This window comes from Meleagris gallopavo, chromosome 6, assembly GCF_000146605.3.
Source record: "Meleagris gallopavo isolate NT-WF06-2002-E0010 breed Aviagen turkey brand Nicholas breeding stock chromosome 6, Turkey_5.1, whole genome shotgun sequence".
In the NCBI taxonomy this organism is placed as follows: Eukaryota; Metazoa; Chordata; class Aves; order Galliformes; family Phasianidae; genus Meleagris; species Meleagris gallopavo.
The window spans coordinates 48,411,769-48,424,158 of record NC_015016.2 but is presented as its reverse complement, the minus strand read 5'-3'; the positions used below and the strand labels follow the sequence as shown (position 1 = coordinate 48,424,158).

General features: G+C 38.9%; 2 protein-coding genes across 4 annotated transcripts in view; one reads left to right on the top strand and one right to left on the bottom strand.

The window, feature by feature from the left end:
- The window catches only part of LOC109368347 (mediator of RNA polymerase II transcription subunit 1-like), a 14,193-nt gene extending 8,380 nt beyond the window's left edge, over window positions 1-5,813 (top strand). The window contains exons 10-16 of one of the 2 annotated variants that reach the window (XR_004160188.1): window positions 79-144; window positions 668-776; window positions 1,486-2,055; window positions 3,555-3,750; window positions 4,071-4,166; window positions 4,600-4,708; window positions 5,726-5,813. Coding sequence is in view for 1 of the 2 variants with exons in the window: in XM_031554004.1 (XP_031409864.1) it covers window positions 79-144; window positions 668-776; window positions 1,486-1,648 (338 nt within the window). In the remaining variant the exon portion in view is untranslated. Of the gene's footprint in view, window positions 1-78; window positions 145-667; window positions 777-1,485; window positions 2,567-3,554; window positions 3,751-4,070; window positions 4,167-4,599; window positions 4,709-5,725 lie in introns of those variants that run through there. The other variant, XM_031554004.1, reaches the window with a different exon arrangement.
- A 792-nt stretch (window positions 5,814-6,605) lies between these two features.
- Window positions 6,606-12,390, bottom strand: part of YAE1 (YAE1 maturation factor of ABCE1) — a 7,736-nt gene continuing 1,951 nt past the window's right edge. For both annotated transcript variants that reach the window (XM_003207324.4, XM_019616692.2), the window contains exons 3-4: window positions 11,385-11,506; window positions 6,606-8,542 (exon numbers count right to left, since the gene is read on the bottom strand). In XM_003207324.4, coding sequence (XP_003207372.1) covers window positions 8,113-8,542; window positions 11,385-11,506 — 552 coding nt within the window. In that variant the 3' untranslated portion in view covers window positions 6,606-8,112. The remainder of the gene's footprint in view (window positions 8,543-11,384; window positions 11,507-12,390) is intronic.

The following is a 12,390-nucleotide window of genomic DNA, read 5'->3' as shown; positions in this document are numbered from 1 at the left end:
TTTGCATCAAGATACCTAACAATTTTTCTGTATTGACATGTATACTGATGGTTTTTTTGGTTGTTTTTAATTTCTCAGGAACTCCTATGAACATTGAATTTTACATTTCTCCATATCAAATTTTGGAAGCAGAGCTCAATCCTGGTAAAGCTAGAAAACCAGAAATATATCATTTACCCTTCTCATTAAGCAAAGACATTAATGAAACTCAAAAATAAGAATTGTTACTGTGTCCTCACTCCACGTTGAAAGTTTCCTACTGGAAAACCTAGGACGTTGTTTGTTTTGCTGTCATTTCCTGTTAAGTGAAACAGAACGATTTATGTGATGCTGCTCGGCACAGTTGCAATGTTCATCAGCAAACTGTTTTCCCATTTCTTGCCTATTGATGCAAATTGAAGCGAGTGTGGTATCAAACAGAACAAATACCTAGCCAGCATGAAACAACAACTCCAACAAAGTGGTGGGTTGATCTATTCCGTGGCATAGCCCAGCTACTGCTGGAACCACCCATGGGCAGCTCTGGCCATTCAGTGTGTGTGGTCTGCACTTCTCCTTTCTGCCCAGCTGCTGTCAGTTGAATCTCAGCTTTCCTGACTGATAAGTTTTGTATGCATAGGATTAATCTACTCTGAAATGGGGAAAGTAAGTCTCCTTTCTCCCCCAGGTTCTCTGGTGTGTGGAACAAAAGCAGTCGTAACTGTTGAAGGCACGGATACGCTCCACAGACTTCCTCTTTCTCCGCTGCTTGTAGACTCTCAAGCTGGAGAAGATGGGTGAGGTTCTGAGTGCTTCTGACTATGGCAATGGATTTACAAATTGCTGGCGTGGACCCCAGCATAACTTGCATTTAGACTCTGCTAATAGAATGGATACACAGCTTGCCGAGGAAGCTCTGTGCTGTTGATGTCCTTATCCCCTAGAAGCTATAACTTGCATACCTGTGGCTTTTACTGTTTTCCCAAATGAACTTTAAATTATTATGTCGCTATTCAACTGTCAACTGCACAGAGTTATGGGTTTATTCATAGATTTGAAGCCAGAAGAAGCCACTGGCATATTACTTAGCATCCTACTATTCAACAAGCAATACATTTCTAGAATAAATGAAGCATGCATTAAGGTGTATTATACCTAAATCATGCAAAGTAGTTTGTCGTGCCACCATAGACACTGACACCGTATCTCGTTCCTTCGGTACGAGCCAGCAGGGAAAATCTGAAGTCATTCTCCAAAATGAGTCACTACAGACTGATTGAGAGCAAATCTTCTTGTGCCCTGTTCCTCAGTTTTCCCCACAGCTCATTTTTCCTTTCTGCCAGTGTTCGCATTAAACTTGTTTTAGTACACAGGGGTTGTAGTTGCACTTAGAATGCAAAAGGTCAGAGTTTACAGGTCAGAGTAAACCACTAGAGACGTGATTATGGCCTTGCCCTAGAAGTCTTTGTTTTATATATAAAAATCTTTTTTGTCTCTTCTCTCCAGCAACCCTACTTTTTTGCCACTGACTAATGAACTCAGCATGGATTTGTCAGCTTGTTTTTTGCTGAAGTTTCATCAGCCTATTCCTCTGTCCCTATCCAATATTGAAGAGATACAGATGCTCACAGGCATGTTACGACTGTTTTTAAGACTAAGTAATTTCTGACCACTCATTGCTTACTTGCTTTTTATTTCCACATGGTAATGTAGTACAAGTTAAAACTGGATTCTGGGGTAGAAAATCTTCTGTACTATATCAATTTGTACATCAACTGTTAGAAGCCAAGGCAAAGTTGTTAAACACTATCTAAAATATCTTGAAGTTGTTGATTACCATCAGCAAAAAAGGAAAGAAGGAAGGCTAATGTTTTTATGTCTGTGCATTTTCTTTAGTTTGTAAAAACTAGCTTTCATGTACAATCTAATCTAAAAGCTAATAAAAAACATCATCTGTTTTCAGGAATTCAGATAACTGCCTTGAAACTAGCTCCTTTGTATGAGCTGATTATTCAATCTGCCCTTAAAGAAAAAGGCAGTGAAGATTTGTCTACGCACAAATCCTGTTTCATTGTGGTGAGTATACTGCATGTTTGACAGATGTTACCCTTGTGCAGTGAATACACTGAAATATATTTCTCCATTAGTAAACAACACAGGTTTCCCAGAACCCCAAAAGGATTTAAATACTCTTTAGAAAATAGTTCAAATTACTTAAGAAATAACAGATCCTTTGAAGTAAGCAAACTTGTCATCTGTGCTAATGAGACACTGTATTCATGGCTGCTGAAATACTAATTTGTCTTTGTGCAATCCAAATACTTTTTAAAATATTGTTCAAAACTTTATCATTAATGCTTTAATAAGAAGGAAACTTACTGTCTGGTGTGAGGAGCACATCTAAGATTGACACTTAGAAGTGATAAACATGCAGCAAAACACTGTAACAAAACCAGGCTTCTTGATTGAATAACACTGAAAATACTGATTCCTTTTAGAGGGACTGGCAGGAAGAAAAGTGTAAAGCATTACAACTGTGATGTCAGTTACTATTTAGAGCCATGGCCACTTAACTGCAGATGGCTTCTTTTCCAAGAACTATCTTATTAGAAAAATATTTCATTTAGGCTGTTTTAGAATAGAAAATGGTGGCTAAGATGCTTTGTCTCAAAATGTGTGTGCATGGTAACTACAAGACAAGCTTCAAAGATCTCCTTCCTCGGAAACACTATATTTTTTGCAATTCATGGCAACAAGAGAATACTTCTTTCCCTTCAATTATCAGCATCACCAAGCTCACTGCCTATGTTCTTGGATTTGGGGTTAGTGCTGCAGAAGATAGCAGTAGTGAACTTACACCACGCTGTAATCAAGTAGCAAAGTTGTCATCTATAAGACCCATAAGATAGGAAGTTTTCATTTCCATTAGGGACACATGACAGGTTCTAACTATTCAGCAGTTCTCTAAAATACTTGATGATTGTTTTGCTTCTGAGTTTTAAGACTTTATTTACTAATTCATTTCTAGAAATAGAGTTCTAACCCTAAAAAAAATGTAATGGAAATCCTTCTATTACACAGACACACACAGAAAAGCTCTTCTATTTTCTTATCCAGCTCTTCTTAATTTAGACCTTGCTAATTAACAGACCAGCACTGTTCTTAAAGTGACAGCTCCCCAGATGGTATCCTGAATTAGGCAACATAATATTCCATTTCTAATTGATCCGAAAATCACTGCCAGCTCTACTTTGCTCCTGAGGGCAAAGATCTTGGTTGTTAACCATTTCTATAGTCTGTAAGGCTGCTAAGAAGAATTGGACTTGAACTCCTGAGTACTTGACTTGTAGCTTTGGATAAATTACACCAATATGCTTTTGCAAAATGATCTCATTTAGCTTCTGTCTATAGATTATACTTCTACTGAAATGCAGAGATACATGATGAAGTTGCTAGAAGCGTGCCTTCCAAAAGTACCTTTGCTGTCAGATCATGCGATTGCTTGGCAATGTTGGGCCTTAATTTCTTTGTTTTTTATTTTCAGTGTTTCAAATGTCACCGTATTTGTTGTTCAGTCTCTTCCAGATTGCCCAAAGCACTCTTATTTCATAAACAAGGGCCCTGAAAAATCAAATTTAGCAGGAGCTTTGGTGAATAAAATCCCATTTACCCACCCGAAGTGTGTGCCTGCTGTAATAGAGATTCTTCGACATCAAATGGCATATAACAGTCTTATTAGCAGCTGTGTCTCTGACAAGTGTATAAATGAAGGTAGGTTGTGTGGTTGGAAGTAATGACAGAATATGAGAGGAACTAACTTCTAAACTGGTTGTCAACAGATTTACTACCCTCTTGCCAAAGCTGTCATTACTTGCAGAGTATTTTAAATGATTGAAAATCCTTAATTCTAATTATGTACTCTGAATATTAAAAAAATATATGTATTAAATCTCCTAGAAGGATAAAATATGCTGTAATGTAATGAGTAATTTGATTCTATTGCACCAGTATTTGTAAAATTCTGACATGTAATTCTGCCAAGAGTCCAGGCTTAATGGGGAAATACCACTAAATAGTAATTTTATTTTTAGATGACTCAGAACTGCTTTACTTTGAAGTGACACCACACAAGAACACCAGCTTTTCTGTCTTCTTCATTCATCCGATGAGAGAGAATTTAGCCTGTGGTACGTGTGGAATAATTTCTGTTATCCTTTTTATTTGGCTGACAAGGAGCTCGGTTTTATCACAACTCCTGCCTGTGCTTCTCAGTTACAAATTCTGTGGGCTGCCCTAGATGGTGTGCAAGTCCTTGGAAAATACAAAGTAGCATTTGTTTGTAGTTGTCTTAAGTGTTCTGTATTCAGGCTAAAAGGGAAAGTGAATTCAAATGTTCAAGTCCTTATTCTGTCTTGACCTGCAGTTAATTAACAAACTTTGACATTTATTACTGATCGTTAGTATGTAAGGAAAAACAAGTCTTAAGCAAGAGTATTGCTGCAAGCCCCCTACCTACTGGTTTCAGTATTGACTCTCTTGATGTTTCCAAAACAGATAAGATCGTTTTTTGTTAAAAAATACATATATATTTTGAAATACTCATATTCTGTTCTTGCTTAGTGACTATTGATGTTGTAACCTCCAGAGAAGTCCAATGCAGCCTTCATTTACATCCCCAAGATCCAACTCTAAATTCTAGTGATGGCTTTATATCGAGATCTGTGAAGTGGTAAGTAGTTTTATTTCTTAATACTTAGAGTAAAGGTTATATGTCCATTTAATAACCAAGTCCATGCAAATATCATGTGCATTAACAATGCCATAGACTCATCAGGCTGATCAAAAAAATTCCCTTTGAGTTTTAAGAGTGAGAATGAGTTACTTTAGTTTTTTAAGTATTTCTTCCACAAATTTAAAAAAAATGATGATGAAAAGTGTTTCTTTCTGGTAGAAAATTTGTGCATGGTGTAATGGACAGAATAACATTTACCTAATATCAAACAGTGCTTCTTTTTTCAAAAGATAAGGCTACAACACTGTCTCTGGCCTGCTTCCTGAAGTTAGAATTCCAGGAAAGGCCAGTTGAAGTGGTGTATGAACGTATGCAACACAAAGGGCTAAGAGCACTAATTCATTTTGCATAGGTTAGCACACAACTATTAAACATTTAATGACAGCAAGATCAATGCAGCCTGGATTTTGGATTTGTTTAGTTAGTCTTGTCATAAGACACTAGATACTATTCTTGGAACTACATATCTCTACTGATAGAATGGGGAAAAAACACAAAGACCTGCCAGTAGAGATACTGGTTTAGAGAACAAAGGCTCTGTACCCATCTCATACAAAACACAAAAAGCTACAATTAAAAAACCTCAGTGAAAATGAATATATTTCAGTATCATTACTTTAGGTTTTCATTTAAAACACCTTTTTTTGACCTCACCCTCCCACTTTTTTTTTTGTTTTTTTTTATTTTTTTAATTTTAATAATCAAAACCTCTTTGCACTGGTAAACATGAAGGATGAATCTCTTGAATTTGTTGCATCAGCACAGGTTTCCAGTATGGCACATGTAGGTATACTGTAGTTACAATGTAATGCCTATTAGGTTGTACAATGCAAAAAGCAGCTTCTTTCACAAAGCATATGGTTTATGTGTCAGCCACAGTTTAGAAAAAGTAGTACTAATTTGAAGAATGGATGAAGCCTGTAGTAGTGATTAATGTTTCATTTCCTCCTTTAGCTGCATGTCAGTCCCAGTTGTCATGAGAGCTATTTTCAGGAATGCTGCCAAGGTGGGAGCTGATAGTGAAACACAAGGCACAGAAGTAGACACGAAACAAAAACCCAAACTGCAGTGTGAGCAAATTATTGATTCTAATAGTCTTGAAGAAAGTCTTTCTGTAGCTGGACAGCAAGATCTGGTTAAGACAAATAAGGAAAGTGTTCCAGACAGCCCAGAACAAAGACTCTCTACAGCCAAACTGGAAACTTTGGGTGATGAGATGGAAAAAAGTAACACTACAGTCAACACAGAAACTTTGTCCAGAGTGGAAGGAAGTAATTCCACAGCTAGTACAGAAGCTGTAATGCAAGATAAGTGAAATGCATCACATAATCTATTGTTTAATAATTAAGCAAGAAAGCAATACGTTCCCAAGCATAGCTTGCTTTTGCAGTAGTAGTTGGAGAGAATTTGGCAAGCTTGCTGTCTACTTAATTTCTGAATGGAGTTTCCTGTTTATGCACTACTAACTACATTGAAATAATACTCTTCAACTTGCACTTCTTCATTGGTAACCACTGGTTTTGTTTCATCATATCCTACTGTAGGATAGAAAAAAAATCATTTTGATTTATGTGATGCAGGTCGTAACATAACGAATGCACTATAAACAAAGTATTTATCAGTGTGTCAGTATTATGTTAAATAAATTGAGAAAAAGCTGTTTGAGCAATTTCTGTCATATATAACATATGCAAATAGCCTTACTCAATTCCACTATTTCAGTAACAAGTTCAGTATGAGATTTTTAATTGCACAATTATTTGTTGTTGTTGTTGTTCATCTAATGCAGAAAGTGCTACTGAACTGCAACCGAACTTAAGGTATAACAACTCCATGGGAGGATAATAGCTTTTATTAAAAAATTTACATTATTTTTTCCAGACAATCAGTTCTTAATTCTTGGTTTTGGCTTCAAAGTATAAAACCACTCTAAGCCTTTTGTTGTTGTTGTTGTTCTAGTTAAGTCAGTTGTTCAAAACTTAAGTTTTCTCTGTGTAGACCTACTTTGCCTGAAACGTGGAAGAAATTTAAAAGCAAAATAAAGTACACGAACTCTTGACTTAGTGATTAATTACTATAAAAAAGAGATAGGAAATCTTTTCTTTGTGAATATCTAACCAGAGGAATTTGCAGCTACAGTTTAGGCATATGTATAGGAACCATTAGGTCATGGTGAAGGGGTGTAGCCAGCCCTGATAGCACAGGTGAAAGCAATTCACCTGGGTGACTGGAAGGGGTTGATCTTAAGGGTCCACCCCTACCTAACTTTATTTAAGGGCTGGCAGCCCCAAGGAAAGCATCACTACCTGGACATCACCCTTTGGGATGCTTGGTGAGCCCTGATCCTCAGAAAAAGGTAAGGGGTTCCTTCTTTATTACTGCTGCCTTTTATGGGTGATCCAAAACTCGTTTAAAGCAACTGTATCTGCTGCCTCCTATCCTTATAGCAAATAAAAGGAAAAGAAATCAAATACAGAATGTTGGAACAGAAATACAAAGTTGTTAGGTACGTGTTTGGCTAACCATGTTTTCAAGAGATGGTGAATAAACCTGGTTTCCTTCTAGAGCTGGAGAAATACACTGTAAAAAGAGAGAGTTCAAGATTAAGGGACTAGCAAATAAACACAAAAATAACACAAGGGCATTCATTAGACTAGAAATGTGTGATGTAGTCTAAAATGGTAAGAGCAGTCAGTTTTCTGTTAGAACAGCAACGCAACGCAAGTTTGACATTTGAAAAGAGTGGTGTGCCTTCAGCAAAAGTGAAATAAATAGAACTGTAAGAGGGGGAAAAAGAAAACACAGTGAAAGTGCATTACACGGTGATTATAAAAGGTGAGAGAAGTAATCTGGCAAAAGATGAAAAAAAAATTTTTTAATATAGTAACAACGGAAACTCCTGGCACACTGGAAATCAGCAGAGCCTGTTCTGTTTTGTATAGTTAGCATGTAATCAACAGCAGACCGTTTTGCAAGACTAGCTTGTCCACAGCACTGGTCAGGTTTTTTCTTTGTTGTTTGTTTGTTTTTAATAGCAGAAGATGTTGCTTGAGGGTCCTGATCTATTTTCAGATACCAATAGATAAAATGAGGTGAGAGGACAGATTTTGACATAGATGAGAGACATGACAGTAAATCACTGCAGAGCTTTAAACATCACCTCCCTTTTCTGTGGAAGATACACTTCTGACTGAAACCAGCTTTTTGGGGGCCAAAGTGTGGTAAGATTTACAACCTCTGCTTGGAAACATCAGATCAGACTTCCCTAAAGTGAAGCCTGGACCCACAGAGTGAGAATCTAATCCAGCTGAGATAACTTGAAATAGCATGAGACAGAAGAACTAATGTTCCAGTTGACGGATGTGATGGAGTATATCCAGTGATAAGCCCAGTTGTTCTACCAACCAAATAGTTTGCTTTTTAACCCAAGCAAGAGTTGACTTGTCAGGATCTGTAAAGAGTTTCTCCCTGCTGTAATCAGGCTGCAAGGAACCATCCTCACCATTATTTCTACAACAATTTTCACCACATCCGCCAACACGTTCATATTTTTCAGCATTAACTTCACTGCCCTCTGTTCCAGCTGGAGCTATATGACTAAGGTCCATGTCCTGAACAGAATCTAAAATGTCTCCAACATTTGGTTGTAGTTGAATAGAATTCAGAGACTTAAGTAGCTCTTCTTCGTGCTTTCCAACGACCTCTAGAAGGTTATTTATCTTTCCTAAAGCAGAATCATGTCCATTAAGATGACACCAGGATAAGAGAGCACTGAAAAGTGAAGAAGAAAATAAAGTCAGTGCATGTAGTCATACACGTTTCCAGCTGCTGAAGGGAGAAAGCAGTGTGACAAGAAATCTGCACTATACGAAAACTTCTGAACATTTCATTTCCATTTCCTGGGAAAATTGTGTAGATGAAATAAATTTCCTTGAGGGGAAGTGTTCATCTGCCTGAGGCTAGGAAGGTCCTACAGAAGGATCTGGACAAGTTGAATCAATGAGCTGAGGCCAATTGTAAGACAACAAGACCAAGTACCAGATCATAGACTTTGGTCACAACAACCCCGTGCAATGTTACGGGCTTGGGGCAGAGTGGCTGGAAGGCTGTACAGAGGAAAAGGATCTGGGAGTGTTGTTTGATGCTCAGTTGAATGTGGGCCAGCAGTGTACCAATGTGACCAAGAAGGCCAACAGCATCCTGGCTCGTATCAGAAACAGCTCTGATAAAGCTGTACCTCAACTACTGTGCTTAGTTTGGGCTCCTCACTACAAGAAAGACATTGAGGAGCATGTCCAGAGAAGGGGAATGAAGCTAGTGAAGAGTATGGAGCACAAGCCTTATGAGAAGCAGCTGAAGGAACTGGGATTGTTAATCTGGAGAAGACTTGGGGGAAAGCTTATTACTCTTGACAGCTACTTGAAAGGAGGTTGTTGCCAAGTCAGGAGCTGGCCTTTTCTCCCAGTGATAGGACTGAGCTTGCACTGTCCCGGCGAAGGTTCAGGTTGGGAATATTTATTCTCTGAAACAGTGGTGAAGCTCTGGAACAAGCTGCCCAGCGAGGTGCAGGGATGGTGCAACCTCGAGGGATTTATGAAATGTGTAGATGTGGGCATTTAGGGACATGGCTTAGAGGGCAATGCTGGTGGTAGGTGAATGGCTGGAGTCAATGATCTTAGAGATATTTATCAACCTTAATGATTCTATGAATAGTAAGCTTTCTGATGTAGACTCGGTTCTTAAAATACAACAGAAAAAGCATTTTTAAGAACACTCTACACTCGTGTATGTAATTCATAGAATCATTTGATTTGGAAAAGACCTTTAGAGGTCATTTAAGCACCCTCTGCTTGGGGATCAGGTGGCTCAGAACCTCATCCAGCCTGACCTTGAACATTTTCAGGGAAGCATCCACCACATCTCTAGGCAACCTGTTTCAGTGCTTTGCTATGCATATTCTAAAAAGGTTTTTCCTTATATCCAGGCTAGATCTCCTCTCTTTTAGTTAGAAACCATTTCCCCTTGTCCTATCACAACAGACCCTGTTAAAGTGTTTGTCCTTTCTTATAGCCCCCCTCTAGATACTGAAAGGCTGCTATCTGTTCTCCCTGAAGCCTTCTCTGCTCCAACAATCCAAACTCTCTCAGCCTGTCCTCAAATGAGAGGTATTTTATTCCTTGATCAGTTTTGTAGTCCTCCTCTGGATTTGCTCCAACAAGTTCATGTCTCTCATGTACTCAAGACTCCACATCTGGACACAATACTCCAGGTGAGGTCTCACCAGATTAGAAGGGCAGAATTACCTCCCTCAACCTGCTGGCACTGCTTATTTTGAGGCAGCTCAGGATACAGTTGGCTTTCTGGGCTGTGAGGACACACTGCTGGCTCAAGTACAGCTTGACATCCCCCAGCAGCAGTGATAATGGAGATTGTCATGACCCAGGTACAAGACCTCATACTTGGCTTTGTTGAACCTTATGAGGTTCACCTGGGCTTACTGCTCAAGACTATCCAGGACTCTCTGGATGGCATCCTCTCCCTCAATCCTGTTGACTGCACCACACAGCTTGATGTCATTTGCAAACTTGATGAGGGTTCTCTTGATCTCACTCTTGATGTCACTGATACAGTTAAAGCTGTAGAAGAGCATCAGACCTAGTATTAATCCCAGTGGACACCATTCATCATCAATCTCCATCCAGAGATTGAGTACGATTGCACAACCAGTTCCTCATCCATCAAACAGTCCACCTGTCAAATCCATATCCTTCCAATTTAGAGGGACAGATGTTATGAGGTACTGTGTCAAAGGTCTTATAAAAGTCCAGATAGAGGACTTTTATAAGTGATGAGTAGCTCTTTCCTTGTTCACTGATGCAGTTATGCCATCATAGAAGGCATTGTTTGGTCAAGCAGGACTTGCCCTTGGTGGAGCCACGCTAGTTGTTTCGTATCACCTGTCTTCCATGTGCCTCAGCACTGCTGCCAGGAGGATCTGGTCTATTATCTTCTCTGCTACAGAAGTGAGAGTGACAGGCTAGTAGTTCCCTGGGTAATTTGTACCCTTCCTAACAGCAGGTGTGAGGCTGCTTTTTTTCCAGTTACCAGGGACCTGACTGACATGACTTTTCAAATATCATTAAGAGTGGCTTGTCAACTACATCAGCCAATTCCCTCAGGACTCTGGGATGCATCTCAATGGGAACCCGTGCACTTTTGGATGTTCAGGTTCCTCAAGTGGTTGCAAACTTGATCTTCGCTAACAGTGGGAGGGAGATTGCTCCTCCAGTCCCCACCTTCCAATCCATCCACTCAAAGGGTGTGTGAAGAGCAGCTGACAGTGAAGACTGAGGCAAGGAAGTTGTTGAGTACCTCAACCTTCTCCTTACCTGTTATTACCAGCCTGCCTGTACACTGAGGATATACGCCTTCCTGCATTTGTATTCCCTCTATTCAAAAGACTTCTCACGCTGCTTGCTTTGGATAGACTTACAAAGCACTTTTTAAAATTAAAAAACAAACGAGCAAAAAACCCAAGCACAGCCACATATGCACACGCAGCCTCCACACATACCTTCCACATGGACAGACTCCTAAGAGGTTTGTAACTTACTTCAGGGTCCCTCTGAATTGGCCACATGTAGCCATCAGCTCAGCACCTTGTCTATAACCTTGATTGAAGCCTTCCTGGAGTGCAAGTTCTTTCCCAGCCTCAACACCATCTCTATAGCCCTCCTATAACAGAAGTGGTGAAACAGGCTTTTCACAATGTGCAGAATTGAACCAACAAACATTTCACAACAATAAAAAAAACCTAAAACAAGCACCCAGTCTCTTAAATCACAGCTTTTTTTTATTTGAACATCCCACTCAGCTACACCACTGCCAAACCAAAACACATTTTTTGCAGTGCATTATCATTTACTGTTAGTGCTGCTGATCTGTTAACATGCAGTTATTTTCTAAACAGATCTCCATCTAAGTCAGAAAATAAGGAAAGTGTTTTGCTATAGACAAGTCTGCAAGAAAGCACTTTTTTGCAATGCCCAACTCCCTTAAAAAAATTTCCTTGGAGAATTCAAATTTATTTCTTCATCCTCTGATCACTTTATCATACAAAGTAGAATAATTCTCAACTCTTTTCACGTTATAAGAATGAAAACTTCTATTTGATCATGAGAAAATAAAACTGGTGGCCTTGCTACAGAAATAGCCAAAAACATTATTTTGCCCAACATACAGCTCTGTCTTCAAGAGATTTTATGATTTTTGCAGTATCTACTCACAAAATATCAGGGAAATTCATTTAAGAATGATAAGCAGCTCCTTAAAAAAGCCAGCCTTTATAAGGGACAGAGATGCAGGAAATTCTTCCTTGGAGAATAATATGAAAGTCATTATATACTTCCTCACCAAAGCTTCCATTTATGTTCTTCAGCCTATTGTTGTTCACCCACAAGATAAGCCCTAGTGGGCCCAGTCTGAATGAAAACATTTGTCAGAGAAACCTGGGTTTATGTATTTGTTTTGTTCTCTGCTTTCATAAACTGTATTTTCCACTAAGAGAATAAATAAGCCAAAGATCTACTCAGACCCTTAATAGTTCACAAGAAATATTA